This window comes from Embiotoca jacksoni, unplaced genomic scaffold (assembly GCF_022577435.1).
Source record: "Embiotoca jacksoni isolate LCO1_2020_lvr unplaced genomic scaffold, fEmbJac1.0.p SCAF_8, whole genome shotgun sequence".
NCBI classification, from domain to species: Eukaryota; Metazoa; Chordata; class Actinopteri; family Embiotocidae; genus Embiotoca; species Embiotoca jacksoni.
Window position 1 is genome coordinate 16,260,099 of NW_027185436.1, and position 16,592 is coordinate 16,276,690.

The following is a 16,592-nucleotide window of genomic DNA, read 5'->3' on the forward strand; positions in this document are numbered from 1 at the left end:
AATGGAGCTAGGCCACTTTAAAGCGTAACAAGACCCCTCTAGTTTAAAAAAAGGAGTGCTTCCATTGCAGTGGGAGGTCCATTCATGTGCGAAATTCCTAGAAAATCCTACTCAGCTTTGGGGGTAGCTACATGGGTTGAGCAATGCCCCTTCTGGATACTTTCCCATTGCTATGAACTTTGTGAACATGATTTGGATACTTTATCTGTTTATGTGAGAATAATCCACACTCAGAGGATTTTTTGTTTTGTTTCCCGGCTGCTTTTGGCACGTGATCTAGAAAATAATACAAGTCGTCTGCGTCCGTGGTTTGCTCAAATACACATGCTAGTGTTTGCTGATGCAGCCATGATATCACTGTATACACCTCAAAGTGTGAGACTGTTACAGTCAGTTTTAGACATCGGAAAGTGCCACGCCTGTCCTGCAAAAACACCTTCAGCGCACTGCAGCAATGAGTCAATGCCTCGGAGCAGAGTTATTAAGATCTTTTAGTTTACACGTGCGGGGATCGCACAACATGAGAAACAAAGAAACCAGGGGAAGTTCTAATAAGAATGCAGGAGAAGTAACACAAAGTTCCCATTTGTGCACCGCAGTCAACACTGCAAGGAATTACCAGGATCGCCCCGTACTGCAACTCCTCCCACACTTTGCTCTATTCGGTGGCAAGAACCCCGACTTTCCAAGAAAAAAAAATCTGGTCCAAACCAGAGTCTTGGCAGGACGCCTGTAGCCTCCCCTCCTGCTCCTCCTTCAGCAGAGCTGTAAACATTTCTGGGGAAGAGGAGGTGCTTCCGTGGCTGCTGCTGCTCTCCACTTCCCCTCTTGCAAAAGTGCAAGAGTTCAGGAGTGCACGGCACATCTGGGTCATGTTGTTGTGTTGACATGATACGCTGATTGTGGCAAAAGATGAGGTTGTTTTTGACTGTTCTTGGTGCATGCGCGTGATGTTACAGAGAGAAGGAGGAGAGGAGCAGGGGAGGGGGGGGGGGGGTGAGCACGTGCGTAATCTCGGCACAAAATGTTCCCTTCCTTCCACGTGCAGAGTACAAACTGACGCACAACTGCTGGTCCGCTTCCTTGTGTGAAGAGGCCACCACCCCTTCTCCCTCCCCCACCACCCCTCCTCCCTCCAACTCCCACACACCCCACAGACTGACAGACTGGAATTCCCAGTCCAGTGGCGGCTGCTATCAGCAGGCAGGCAGCAGCTGCTCAATGACAGAACAGACACAACATGCATGGGCAGTTACCAACTCTGTGGCTGATGCAAAGTCACAAAGTACATTAAATGAATCATATAGGAACAAATCATGGGCAACATACATGCAGCTGTGGAAGAGGAAAAGGTGCATTTATTCAAGTAGGCTACTGTACAATTTGGCATGATAAGAAAGGTGGGCCACCGCACTGGTATACTTCCATTAAAGTAGATAATGTGGCTTAGTTATGGGAGCTGTTCAAGGCTGTGTTTCTACCTCATGGCAGTGGGACTTTTTTTTTTCTTTTTTAAATGGCAGCCCACCCAGCAGCACCTGTCCCACTCATCTCACCAGCAACCAAGGGAAGCATGGGGTAGGCAGGGGGAGCTGTCAAATCCTGCCCTAACTGCAGAACAATTTATAACATGAGCCTTATCACTTCATGGTTTACACATGGTTTTACGTGTTCTCCAATGATGAGATTAGCAGCTCTTCACTGGTTTCATTACATATTCAGGGAAGTCATAGAAATGCAGGTGTTCCTGAGGTTTAGTTCGACAGGTTTTTGATCATTGTTTCCATAACCAATTTAGGCAAAATGCCCCCTCTCCCTGCTGGTCTTTTTCATCACAGTAACTGGTTAAAACAGACAGAACAATACTGCTAGTGATATTATATACATTTCTCACATTAGTCATACACATGATAGTCTTTTCTGTCATTTATTCGTTTAAAGATCTAGGTGAGTAAAAACAGACTAGACACGGAGTACCAATCTATTTAATTGTTTATTTAACAATGCATGCCAGACATGATCCTATTCACATTGAAGAATACAGGTTTGTATTTGCATCCAAATACTCACATACTCACTACTTTGATTTCATATTATAATCTCTCTCTTAATTCTCTCTCTCAGTCATCATTACAGGTCATCTCTGTACACGCTGAGTGGAAGAACTGCATGCATTTAAAGGACATTAAATAAAGTGTGACCAGTAGAGGGATGTCCCTTTTAGTTTGAAAACATCAGCAATTATTGCAGAAAAAAACATGTGCGTGAACTCTCTCATTAGGAGTCACAGGTTTCATAGGAGGGAATCTGTTGATTATCATCATATGCCCATGATTCTGCAAAACTGTAAGATATAGTGTAGGAAAATATTTCAAAAATACTGTACATTGAGATTCTGTTGGGTTGTGTTGTGTTGGCATGCCTCCCTGTTATTAGTGTGTACATGTCCGGTTCCACACACAGTTAATTTATATGCACATACACACACAAGCATACCGCCTATCAATACCCTCCACATTAGCCATGTCAACATATCACAAAACCATTGAAGAATCATGTACGTATGAATTCATACATGGACATGTATGCCATGTCATATTCCTTTCTGTAAGGAGAAAGAAATTATTAAAGAATAATTTTATTTCCTAACCTAATACCTAATAGGAGGGCCTGGACTTCCAGTCCAACACAGTCATCTGTTTTCATACTTTGCCAAAGTTGAGTCGTACGATCTTTACTTGGTTAACACTGAGCAGACAACACGTCAGTAGAGCATGACTCAGCTTGTTTCTATTTGGTTTGACAAAGTTTGGTTTGGTTCAAAGATGCCAAAGGCCAAAGCCTGATCCATCAAAACACAATTCTCCATGAACCTAAAAAAAAAAAAAAAAAAGCCCCCCTTTTGTTGGAAATTTAAACTTCTGTGGGTGAACAAGTAGATCAGGTATGAAGACATTCATTCATATACTATTGCCATTGCTGAACATGACACACAAAATATATAGCTTTCCTACGATCCCCGAAGTTTCTGGGTTACACTCATAAAGCACAGTGATTATATTGGACGCCTTCTACGCAAGACAAACTCACATCTTCCTTTCTTTCTTTTCACCACAACTCCATGATTTTTAACTTGCATCACTGGGGTAATATTGTCCCTGAGCACTGACCTGGGGTCAACCTTACATCTCTTCATCGTTCTGTGACCAAAATATTTGTTGAGGAAATTGCAAATCTGAGCTTTTGTATTCATGCCATTGACGTGTTTTACTCCCAGATCTGTCCAACCTACATGATGCATACTGAGCAAGTGTCAACATTTCAATTTATATTGATGTTGTAATTGCGACAGTCCATTGATTTTATAAAGAAAGGTGAGATTACTGGTCATGGGGAGTACAACTCATCTTATCACCACAGTTGTATAATGTCTTTTGTTGCTCTCAGACAAGTTAAGAAATATCACTTGCATGTAACAGTCCAACCCCATATCATGGCAAATGTGTGTAATACACCCATCAGTCCACTAGAGGCTAGTGTGTCAGCATCCAATGTTTGCCTCATCTCACCTGACAGTTTCATGTTTGTGCCTCCTTGTGGCCTGAAAATCCACGTTGTGAGGGTTGGGGTTAAAAAACAACAACAACACATGGTTAGAAACAAACTATGTGGTTAGGGTTATGCACCAAAATTACATTGCTTTAAAGATATCCATGTAGCCTGCTCCCAGACTCGAACCCTGGCCTCTGGGAAGACAGCTTGTGTCAAATGACCTCATCACATGACCTCTCAGGTGACATGTCTTTTTCTCAAGGCAAGGAGATGGATGCCACACGTGACAAAAAAAAACAACCAACCTCTAGTGGACTGTTGCATGTATTACACACTTTTTTGTGATACTGGGCAGAACAGCAGCAACAACACCAGCCATATGCTGATGCAATATCTTCTATCTCAGTTTCATGTGCAAACAGTTTTCTTTTCTTAATCTATGAAATTACTTAATGAGATGTTGTGTCTTATGTTTGGGTGAATTCAATTAAATGTCCATACAAGCAATGATGCAGTCGATTAATAACAACAATTCCCCCACTCTGTACATCAGATGTGTCCAAAGAGAACAACAAAGGTCTCTGAGAAAAGATTCACTGATATTTGGCCTCTATGAAGAGAGAAGAGGAGACAAAGATGAAGAAATTTCATAGATTTTTGAATCACTTCAGTCCCCGCATACTCCATCCATGCCCAAAAGGCACCCTAAGTTTGGTATATTGGCAAATGTGTATTGCCGTGTCAACATTAGAAAATTCTCATATGCTGCTTGATAAAACATACAATAAAAACTACTTTAAATATGATTGAAATGTACAGTATATCAGACAATTCTATATTTAATAAATAATATAGTACATCATCATTTAGTGCATGTAGATGGTAATCTTTTATTAAATTTAAAAGCTTAATTAGAAAATATTTAAAATTTGACAAAAATATCACTGAGAGGATATAAATATTAATTTGTAATTCAAACAGGCATTTACTGTAATTATCAATAATGAGCAAGAAAATGTCAATAAATAGAATCAATCTCAAAATAAATGCAACATAATTAAACTGAATTGCAAGAGTGAGAAAATATAAAACAAACATTAAAAATCAGTAAGAATTCTATTAATTTCACCTAATCTTATTTTTACAAAGCTATCAGAGAAAGACATTTTCTTCTCCTCCAGACTTTTTCCATTACAATAAAAAAAAAATGAGATTTTAAAACACTGATCTGGCTATCATATTTGAATAATAACCCCATGTTTCCTCCTCCATGTCACTTAAAATGCACATCTTTCTTAAATCTCAGCTAGAATGCATATACAGTACTTGACAGCGTATTCTCAAGCAAATTCTTTAAAGTAGATTAATAAATTAGCTCTTTCTTCAGGACCTTGTTGTGACCTGTATATGATTTATGATTAGCTTTCTAGTCATCGGGCAACTGCTTCTCTCTTTGCAGTGGTTTGCTTTGAATGCAATACAAATACAATAAAGGAAGAAAAAAAAATGAAGGACAGTTATGGAAGAGATGAAGGACGGATCTATTAGGTGGAGGTGGAAAACCGTTGCAAAATAATGCCACTGCCGAAACCTGAAGGAAGGGGTTTGGGCTACAAGAGAGCTACGATTCATTGAGTGGAAAGAGTTTTTGGTGTCAAGTGCAGGCAAAAATGGTTCACAACAGCTTTGCCCAGCAAGCATTGCTTCTGACATGGGATCATAGCGCCCTCTTGTCCCCATCTTTTGCAATTGCACTTGTTAAAGCTCTGGGATCAGGTGTGAACTTGCGTCTATCTCCTAGTGAGACGTAGGACTTTACTGACTATGTATGTGTGTAGTTATGCATGTGAATCTCACCATACACAAAACTCTCCGATCATAGTTCTTTTCTTATGTACTGCCTACCCACATTTACTGACTTGATACACACTCACGCCTCAAACAGCACATGAGCAGACTGAAGACACGAGAGATAATGACTTTTTGACTGGAGTGTGTTCAAATGATGCTTTCTGTTTCAAGACCAAAGACAAAAATTGTTAACCTTTTCCTCTCTGATGCTACAATATGTGAACAGAAGACAAATTTAATATTACCTTAAGAAAATTGAATTAATATTGATTACTTGAAAGGTGTAGTTTTGTATCTAGAGGTAAGTCGTTGCCATGTTACAGATATCATTTGCAGTTAAGTTCAAACTTTATGAAGCAGCCAGAAATGTTATCTTCTTTCTGCCTGCTTGTGCTGGGGTCTTACAAGTTGAGATTTTGTGAAGAGAGACAAATATTTTCTAAGTATTTGAAGCAAAAAGTTTGCAGTAGTAATGACTCTATGCTAACACAAAATGACGAAATGAGGTGGCTGTCTTTTCTTTCTGTCTCCTCTCTCCTTGTCTCTCAGACTTGACAGGATCTACCACATAATGCAGCTTCAGGAGTAACAGTATACTTTGTCTGACTAGTGTGACTGATATGTGATGTAACACAGTGACATATGTCTACTTGATGTAAAGGTGGTGGGTGGAAGACATACAGTACAAACACACCTTCTATTGCCATGACACCCCATTGAGAGTTACTTAGCTACAAGAGGTAAAAACTAGTCTAGATTCATAGCTCTTTGTTTTGACTGGTGTACACAAGGACCCCTTTATCCTCCATCCATTTCCTCCCTGAATTATGATTCAGGGTAAAGCTGCCCTTCAATACTGACTATGAATAAACTTGTCTAACCTAAAACGAAAGAGAAAAAACTGTAGATCTGGTCCAGATCAGCATCTACGGGCAACTTCACCCTGCTTTCACTTTTGCCCTTTTGCCCTTTCAGTAGTCCTCCCTGGTCCTAACAGTGTGCGAGTGCACAGATGTGTCCTTGTCACGTGTAGTTCTGTCTATCAAAGCTGCGGAAAGCTGACGGAGTTGCCAGCTTTCTCATGGAGAGGCTGTCAGTCTTGGCTGTTTCAGGCCTAGCTCCAGACTTGCTCCTGAGGAAGGGGTTTCTGGTTCCTGCCAAACCCCGCCCGCCAGGCCCAGGCCCCCTGTCTGCCCCCAGACCCGGTCCCCTCTCCATCCTCTCACTCACCGACAGGCTCTTCCGGTGCGGAGGGGCCAGCGTGAGGGAAGGATGGGAGTCGTCTGAAGAGCAGCTGTTTGCTCGCTCCAGCCTGGAGAAAGGGGAGGAGAGAGGGGCCCCACTGGGCCCAACGAGGCCCCCTAGGCGAGGGGTATCAGGGACTGGAATCAGGTCCTCAGGGTCCTCTGGATCAGACTCTGTGTGGCTAAGCTCTGCCTCTCTCTCTGGGTGAGAGGAACCAATGTCTGACGGCTTATCAAAGGGGAATGATGTGGAACCTCCAGGTGAGTGTGAGCGTTCTACGGGGGTGTATGGAGCTGAGACACAGCGTGTATCGATGCAGTCAGTGATGCTGGTGTACTCTGCAGCCTTTACCTGGACTCCTGCCCCCAGTCCACCATAGCAGCTTCTTGGTGTGAACATGAGGCTGTGGGACTTGACCAGAGGAGGCTCATCCAGGAATGCTGTGCCTGTTGTAGAGAGGTAGCGGCTGCTCTTGGAGCGTTCGAGCAGCCCTGCTGAGGGAGGTGGGGATGGTTCCATATCCCAAAGAGGTAAGGTGGTGTCTGGTAAGAGGTGTGCCGAGCACAATGACAAATCAGCCGCTGCACTGTCGTCAAACATAGCTCCAGCTGTTCCGCTGCTGCCTGCGCCACCCTCCGAGTGCCTGTCGCCCAGACCGCTGGTGGCAGCGCTGCTGAACTCTCGGCCTCCGGGCAGCACCGTCTCCATGATATCTGACTGCAGCGAGGAGTCTCTCTGGAGCGGTGGTACCATACGGAGAGGATCCAGAAAGTCCTCCGCAGGTCCCACCTCCTCAGAAGTTGAGACATAGATATCAATGCATGATGATGGACGGTGCTGGTGGGAGACCGACAGCGTTGCCAGTGGGAGGGGCTTAGACTCCTTGGGGGCGGCAGATGAGGACACAGATTGTGAGCTGTTGGCTCGGTGGAGACTGAGTGAGCGCTCTTTGAAGAAGCTTTCAGCTCGTTCAGCCCCAATCGCATGTTCACCGACACGACCACCTCCCACATAAAATGAGTGGCTCCTAGTCCGTGTAGCCATGCTAGTCGGAGAAGGAGGGGACATGGAGCCCTCAGCTGTTCCCTCCAGTGCTTCCTGCAGGCGGTAGGCATTTCCCTCTGTGCTGTTAAAGCTGCTTTGACGAAGAATGTATGCTGCTTCTGGGCACTCAACCTGGCGGAGTATGTATGCGGAGTCTGTGCAGTCGGATGAAGTCCGGGAACGAACTTTGTTGACCTCCCCACGCTCAACACCTGTCACACGCTCCAGAGCTACGGCAATCCGTCCGATCAGCTCCTCCATCTGAGCCAGACGAATATCAACAGTCTGCAGCGATGCCTTCATGAAGTGTTCCCTCTCATTGACTTCCTCCAGACGCATTGCCATGTTCTCCACCCTGATAAGACGAGAGAAAAAGACGAGAAAAGACAATAGGAGCACTGTAGAGGGGAGAGTAGCAGGGGGAGAAACGTTGAAACGCGCACACAACCAGAGAACTGCTGCTTTCACACCTGCTGTGGTGTAAATAGGCCATACAGTCAATCATCCCATCAAAAGATCACAATTTCAGTTACTTTCTAAAGCAGCAGTTCAGTAATTGATGTCCCTGGAACCATTTTCAGTGTGCTGTAGCTCAGTTTCTCTCTGCATCACCTACTGCACTGCAGCATTTATGTATTTGCACCTGTTTTCTGTATTTGCGGTGAAATTGTGTTATCGGTTTCAGTGTTGGGCTCTCTTTGCAATAATGTAGAAAAGGAAAGACAGAAAATAGTATTATATTGAATTTAGACAGCATTTTTCAGTTTAGAGATTTCTGACCTTTCAGAAGTGACTCTGATTCTCTCATCATTAGAGGAGTGGAATCTGTCATCTTTTTCTCTGAAGTACTCTTCTATACATTGCTCCTCAAAATCATGGACTTTCTTCAGCTCATCCTCAGTGATGAAAAGCTCTGTGGATCAAAGAGTTTGAGAAAACAAAATAAATAAAATGATTTACAACGATGTAAATAAATGACAACTCTGAAATCCCTGTAGTTTCTCAGGGTTTTTAATGTGCATCTGCCACTCACTCAGTCCATAGTCCCTCTCGTCATCATCTTGCTTGCGCCAGCGACAACACAGATGCTTGAGGACCATAGTTATGTGACTGAAGATGATGAGGGGTGGAGGAAGGACTGGGCGTTCATGGAAGGTCATAATGAGTTGGTAGCGCTGGAACTTCCACACCTGGTTGGAGATGGACTTCACCTCGAAGAATGTGTTGCTACGGACAATCACAGACAGAGATGAAACACTAGGCAAGAACGATTATATCCACTGAGAGCTCAAATAAACTGAATCAGGTCATCAGTGGCACAGTAAAGATTTTAACCACTGTCTGTGTAAAGACTGACTGAGTGATGAATTGACACCTTTACTTTGCATGCTGCTGCACTGTTGAGTCAAATGCAGACAGAGGAACCAATTTAAAAACGGACTAAATAACTAATTTAATGAAAACTTCAGTTTAACGATTGTTTTTTTTTCTTCCAGTTAGCACTTTTTGGTAATTATACTGACAAACATGAAGAAGAAGATGATTGCCCTTGCTACAAGGATTACACAAAGACACAATAGCAGATCATTACCATGATAATATCACTGTGGAAGAAGCAGCATCCTATTCTGTAAATATAATTTGCTTCCAACCTCTGATGAGTGTGGCTTAACAGCAGCTCCAAAAGAAGCTAACGCCATTTCTCTTTTCCTCTCTGTCACACACATGCACACACACAAGCACAAATCTCAGGGAAAGTCTAAAAGTCAGTTATGTCGACTTTGCCTTTAATTAGATACTGCCATTAACATACATCCATGATTTGATGATATTGTTTGAGGTGTTGGAAGACAGAGAGAAATTATTTATTTCATCATGCTGTCAAACTGAATGTGTTTCATGTCCTGAGCTGTGTGTAAAGTTTTAAGTGGAAAAGCTAAATCTATTGGAGAGTTGACATACTTGAACACAGCTATGAGTAGGTTGACCAGCAGTATGTTGGCCACCAGCAGATAGCAAGCCATGATCGCTGGGACAATCCAAGCCCCCGTCTTACAGGCAGGCAGGGAAACCACTCCCCCATCCTCGGTGGTGATGTTCTGCCCACAGGGAGCTGCACAGTGCCACAAAATGAAGTCATACACACACACACAAGTTAATACAAAGTAAAGCATGTCTTCAGATAGAGACTTCCATCCATCATTCATAATATTTCAGAATAATTTTTTTGGGATGCACAACAAATAAGAAATGCATGCAGACACATGACATGAACAGAAGACAGTATAACAAAAAATTAAAAATAAAAGTAAGCCAGTTCAAATAAAACATAAAACATTCAAAGATGTACTGTACATTGAATACAAGAACACAACACAACAACAAAGAGACAAGCAGACCTGAAAATACCAAACAAAATGCATAATTACATATTCCGCAAACAAACAAGAGGCATAATGAATTTTTATGCTTCTTTTCTTAAAGAAGGGATTGGAGAGAGTGGACACTATAATGGTAGGGGCTCATGTTCAGAAATGTGCATCTGAAAACAAAAATACACAAAGAAACACATTTGTCATCACAGTTTGTGTTTACAATATATTTAAACATGGAGTCAATGTTTAAAATATATTGCCACATATGTGAGCCATAGCTTCATTCAGTAATGGTTGATTGCTCTGAATCACTTGAAATGTATTCAGGATACATCGAATGTTTTTTTCATCTGTGATGGTTCAGTTGCTGCGGCTTGTCTGGGAAACATTCAGCATTTGTTCTTGGTTTGTTTGCCTTTGAGGTTCACCCTAGTCATGCTCATCATTGCTGGGTGATCAATTGTTTCACACAATGCAGCCCAAAGATAGAGAACTGAAGTAAGATTTTTTTTTTAACCTTCTAAACAATTTGGATTCAAAAACTCTGACAACTGAACCACGTGAAAAAACTGATTACAGATAATGAAAGGTGGCTTATAAATATGTTCTGGTGTGGATGTATGTATGCTTGTGTTTTATTCCTGTATGATATGATATTGGTGTTTAACTTTCAGCCATGTTAAATGCTGGCTGTATGGGTTGAGCTATTTCTGCAATGTTGCAATAGTGTTGCAAGAGCTCCAGTGAGAAGCTGAGCCGGCATAAAGGGAGGGTGATATGGTTCATGTGACAGACAGTGTTATCATGGCAGCATCGCATCTCCAAATGAAACGTAAGTCAAGTAATAAAATGAGAGGAAGAGACATCATAGGAATATCAAATATTAAAACTTTGACAGTTCCTCTTGATGTGAATGTTGACCAAAACAAAGACCATAAAAATATCAAAATTTCATTTGAAAGGTGCTTCTGCCATGTAACTGTGCCATTTGCCAGCCAAAATTAGTGAGGGTAAAGTTGCTTACAGGATTTGGCTTTAGGTAAAGCTACTGGTTGTCTCAAACAAGGATTTGGAGATGATTGGTAGTCTCATAGATTAAAGGCCTCCACTCACTTTAGATTCTCTTGAACTAGTCTCTGCTGTTGCAGATTGATTGTTACATTATAGAAAATGTTGCTGACACCCAGTAGCTGACCCAAGATACCAAAACATGAGGGCAACTTTAGCCTTTAGAGCTTGGAGCCGCATGCACACCTTTTTCTCAAGTGGCCTCTAGTGGTAGGAGTGGGCATGACATGGTGGTAATGTGAGGATGATGAGGGAGAGGTGGGATAGGTGGATGTGGTTAAATTGAGATCTATATCTATAGATTTACTGGGATTTTCACTGCACTGGTCAATGTGGGATGGACCATTACTACGCCAGCTTCCGTGAGTTCGTAAGTAATTTTCGACCAGCCAGACTTTTTCATTCAGCCTTTGCTGTAACTTCCTACTATGCATATCTGAAACAAAGAATGAAAACATTATTTCAGATCTCTTCTCTTTGGGCCACTACGCACATTCTGTACACGCCATCATATATACTACCATACATATAGACAGCAGAACAGCACACAAATACACTCTCACTTTCAGGACATCTCCTCACAGACACGGTCACAGTCTCTTTTTGATTTGTTGTGTCAAAATAACACTCTTGTCTATGTGATGTAAAATAATGTTGACAAAAAAAGATCAAGACAAACTGACCTTAAACAAAGAAGATTATAAAAACCCGGTGGTGTAGAAACAAGATTTGTTAAAATTTCCCTGATTCAGCATCAATATGCTTGCAGATTCAATTTGTCATGCAGTAAAGTGTTTTTACAATGTACTGTGTGTGTTACAAAAAGACCTCTTCTCGTAATATTCAAAGATCTGGCAGAATGACTGAAAATTCAATCTAATTCTGCACTGAGATAAGTGTGTATTCGATCAAAATATACTCACTTTTCTCCTCAGAATCAAGAACTATCCTCCCTTGAATTAACGAAAACGTATTTCTTTCATAAACTCACACTCTGGTCCTGAACTTACGGTCAATCTGGTCAGCAAACACCTCTCCGTAGATCATCCAGTAAGGCATAAAGAAGATGTTCCTTGCAAGCATCCAGGATGGGTCTTCGTTCGGGTTGAGGATGGCCTGACGCGCCACCCCAAAACTCATCAGCACCACCAACATGATGATCACAAAATACATCATGTCGATCATCTGACAGAGGGAGGGGGGTAGAGATGGATCGGCAAGGAGAGAAGGGAAGGAGGGAGCGGTTTTAGGAGAGAGAAAAAATGGGGAGAAGTTAGTGAGAATATTTAGAGAAAGAAAACAATGAGGCAAAATGGGGGAACAGGAAGGAAGCATGCTCTGTTGCAGCTGGAAACACAGTTTAAAAAGTCTGATGAAAGATGGTCTGCATTTGCACTTTTTGATTAGTCAGAGTTTCAGTTGGTCTATTGAAATTCAATTCAATTTGTTCTGCAATAAAACCTAAAGCCAATATTTAAAATGCATTCAATTTAAGATTAATTGAGGAAATTACAGTAGTGAAGGGGACACGCTCCCTCCAGGTTCATTTAAACTCCAAGAGACTCTGTTAGCCTCTCTGTTAGCTCTTGATAAAGGCTGCACTCATTGTCTTCCTAGAAAGCTGAGACATATCTAAGACATTGTGAAAAATTTTTTAAGACAATTTGGAGCTACAGTGAACAATTTGTCTTTACTTCTCTGAATTGCTTTGAGTTCAAGCCTGCTCATGCTGCTGCAGCAGCATCACACGCCAATTACTTGACTAAACCATTTAATGCCAATCCAAATCTCTCTCTCTCTCTTTCTCTGCTGATCTTTATATCAAAGAGTTTGTGCCAAGTGGTACACAGCACATGTCAAAGACAGTCGAGTATAGATACTGAAGTTTGGGTGTTTGATCCCCTCTCTAGTTCTATCTTCATGTATGTATCAGGAGCTCTGATCTTGCGCTGGTTGAGATAAAACAAGGTCAGGAGTCACTGTAGTCCTATTAGAAGTGGCCTTGCATAATGCCCACAGATTAAACCTCTGTAATGGTGGAACACAGGGAGCTCTTACAATCAGTGTTGAGCAAAGTCAGAGCGTGAACAGATATAAATGAACAATACACACTGCAGATAGAAAAGAAAGAACGACAGACACACACGGATGACCACCCCTGCCTCCTCTCACCATCTTGCCAATCATCATCACATAGGGACCCAGGTATTTGTTAACTCCAAAGATGTCGAGCAGCCGGATGTACCAATAGATGATGTTGACGCAATAGATGACCCGCCCGTAGCTCATGAGCGGTGGCTCCTGGAGACGCAGAACCATGCCAACAGAGAATATGAGGATGGCCATGAGGTCCGTGATGTTCCAGTACTCCTGAAGCCACACCTTCACCTTTTGTAACAACTTCCCCGGCTCTGACATCAGGATCTAGAAGATGGTCAGAGGGACGTTAAAGGAGAAAGGAAAGGAAGATGAGGATGCAAAATGTAGGAATGATGGAAACTGGTGTGAATAAACATAGGAAGTGACTCTGGGACTCTTAAAAGTGACTCAAATACCAGATTAGAAAAATAGAAATGTATTCTATCATGACCACCATAAGAGGGCAGTATGAGTTCACCAATCAGAGGATCTATCAGCTGTCTGAGGAGACATTGTAGTGCAGCCAAGGATGGTGTGACACAATGATTAATGCATTTCATACACCTTCAATACAGACTAAGCCACAGGGTGAGGTTAAATTTATTAGATGACCACATACCTGTATTTTCTATTTAATTTTCAATCTACTCTGTGTGTCTACCCAATTCTGTCTTACCTTCATCCTCCCATTATCTTTCTATTCTCTGTGCTCTGTGCTCTTCTATTTCCTCTTCACTGATCCATCACTATTTTCCCTATTTGTTATGAGCTGCTTGATGATATAGACACAATTCCTAGCCTCTTCCCTCCACCACTGAACTCCCTAAATGAAACAGTAGGTGACATTATGGTGACAAACGTTGTGTCTTCAGTTCCCTGAGTAGTGGTGAGGAATAGCATATTGTTTTCTGCATTTACAAGGCACATTTGCATGCAGCTACTGGTGGGACCTATTGTACCTCTCTCATCTTCTCAATGCCGTTGGTGAAGATGTAAGCGATGACAATCCACTCTTGAGGAGAAGGCCACAGGTCCATCTTGACCAGGACAATGTAGTTAAACAACATCAGATAGGCCACGTATGCCATCTGCGTGAAAATACAACAGCACAGGAAAATCAGCAGGGCAGTATGTGCTTGTGCTTGTGCACTTTTCCCACATTAGCAAACTGTACATGCAGTAAACAAAGCTCAGTTCTCTATCTATTTAAATTGAAGTTGCTTCTACGCTTACATTTTTCCATAACTAAAAATATTTGGAGTGTTATGCAGCACCATGAACTTTAAATTTATAACAACAATAAAAGTTTGAACATCTTTAAACTAGAGCAAATTAAAGCAATAACAGACAAACTGTGGACAGCTTCTTTTCTTATTGCAAATCAAGCATTCCTCTGAAGTAACCAGGTAAAGTGATTTTAATAATATGTGACAGGACCTATTCTCGTTCAATCCCATATGCACACATTTAGTTTGTATCGTAAATTTGACTAAAATTACTAAAAGCGAGGCGGCACTCTAAAGCAGGTGACAGGTAATAAAAATTAGGTAATGAGGTGAAGACCACATTTTGACTAAGATAAAACCTAGCATTTATTCTGAGTGCAATCGTTTACATTCACCGTCGAATATTTTTCTTTCACCTGGAGGGCAGAGAGGAGAGGTTGGGGGAGTAGAGGAAGGAAGTAAATAGCGAGGGGAGGGAAAATGGGATGAAACAAAGGGCAGTCAAAAGGTTTTCTCAGCCTAAATAAACTGTGAAATCCCTGTCAGTGAAAAAAATATGTTTTCTCTGGGCAAGCAAATTGAAGGGGAGCCCAAGACGGGGTATCAAAAACAAAAAGCTTGTATACAAAATTACACACATGCTCACAGGCAGAGACCAAACACAAGCTGTACACACACTTAAAAGATGTTGAGAGTTACAGTACGGTGGTGTAGGAAAACATGTAAAAACATATTAAACACTTACTTTCCCACTTGTGTAAAAAGCTAAACTGTAAATCAAATATTTACTTATCGAATTAAGTAATTCTGTAGCAATATGTCATTACCCAGAGGTGCTAGTGTATATTTATGCTGTTAATACAAAACCTCCTGACTTGATTGTTTGTTCTCCCTCATTCTGCAGTACTTTTCTCCCCATGCTGCTGCTATCAGTCTCTCCAATCTTTCCCACCCCAGTAAAGCTGGGTAATGACAGGCTGGGAGAGGACATTAATGACAATGAAGGCAGTGTGCAAGTACAAGCTAACAGCAGGGAACCAGCAATTGATTCTGCTGCAGAAATACAGTCAGGAGTGAGAGTGCCAACGGGTAGTTGAGTATGTGGGTGGTGCTTCTGAAGCCGACACTGACCGTATGGAACCAGAACTTGACAATTGGAGCGTTGTAGAACTCGTATATCTTGCGTCCCATGGGGATAAGGCGGTGGCGGTTCTGAACCTCCTCGACATCCTTCTTTCTGGATGTCTCTGTGGTTACCTTACCCAGCATTGCCTGGGCGAGAGCAAAACCCACACGGAGCGAGGGAGGAGGAAGGAGGGAGCGAAAGGTGTGAGGGATTAAGGGATGGAGAGTGTAGGAAAAGGGAAGTGTGACGGATTGGAGAGGAGGAGGAGGAGGAGGAGGAGTTGGTGGAGATGCAGAGAAAGGATGGGGATGAAGAATTTGGAAGGGAGGAGGTGGAATGGGAAAAGTCCAATAGCAAAGAAATAAAGAGAAAAAAAAGAGAAAGGGGAGAGGATTATATTTTGGGCTACAGTGCAGTTTTAATAGCAGAATCAAAGAAGCAAGCACAGGCAATGCCATCATTCCAAAATGTGAAATGTGTGTTTGAGGTGGAGTTTGAGTGAAGGCTGGTAACACAGTATGACGCAGACACGCACACTCATGGATTGTGTCTCAGACAACAATTAAGAGACAGAAGAAAGAGAAAATAACAACAGCAAGAAGACAGAGAAAGAAAAAGATAAGACATAGATATCTCATTTCAATCTGTGACACATGTCCTTATCCATGAGAGAGGGTTCGGAGCCCGCTGTTTTTAATGGGTCATGGTCTTAATGTCAAAGCTGCACCAGACCTCTGAGGGAGTTCATTCATGGAATTGTATTGTAAGTCATGAATTATCACAGACCTGGGCAAAGACACATGTTTGAAAGCCGGTTCAAATACTTGAAATAGACAGTGAGGATTTGGTTCAAACAGGTACAACAGTGATAAAACCAACGCTGTGAAATCAGAAAGAAATCAAAGACACTACCAGTAAGGGAAGAAGAATGTCTATATCTTCCAAAATATGGAAAACATTTACAGC

At 42.0% G+C, this 16,592-nt stretch overlaps 1 protein-coding gene across 11 annotated transcripts in view; it reads right to left on the reverse strand.

Annotated features, from left to right (window-relative positions):
• Window positions 1-1,980: 1,980 nt before the first annotated feature.
• The window catches only part of trpm3 (transient receptor potential cation channel, subfamily M, member 3), a 106,748-nt gene continuing 92,136 nt past the window's right edge, over window positions 1,981-16,592 (reverse strand). For 6 of the 11 annotated variants that reach the window (XM_069178560.1, XM_069178559.1, XM_069178556.1 and 3 more), the window contains 8 exons: window positions 15,632-15,772; window positions 14,234-14,362; window positions 13,308-13,559; window positions 12,146-12,320; window positions 9,655-9,805; window positions 8,726-8,919; window positions 8,473-8,605; window positions 1,981-8,047 (listed from right to left, as the gene is read on the reverse strand). In XM_069178560.1, coding sequence (XP_069034661.1) covers window positions 6,427-8,047; window positions 8,473-8,605; window positions 8,726-8,919; window positions 9,655-9,805; window positions 12,146-12,320; window positions 13,308-13,559; window positions 14,234-14,362; window positions 15,632-15,772 — 2,796 coding nt within the window. In that variant the 3' untranslated portion in view covers window positions 1,981-6,426. Of the gene's footprint in view, window positions 8,048-8,472; window positions 8,606-8,725; window positions 8,920-9,654; window positions 9,806-11,442; window positions 11,572-12,145; window positions 12,321-13,307; window positions 13,560-14,233; window positions 14,363-15,631; window positions 15,773-16,592 lie in introns of all 11 variants that reach the window. The other 5 variants (XM_069178550.1, XM_069178552.1, XM_069178549.1 and 2 more) reach the window with 1 other exon arrangement.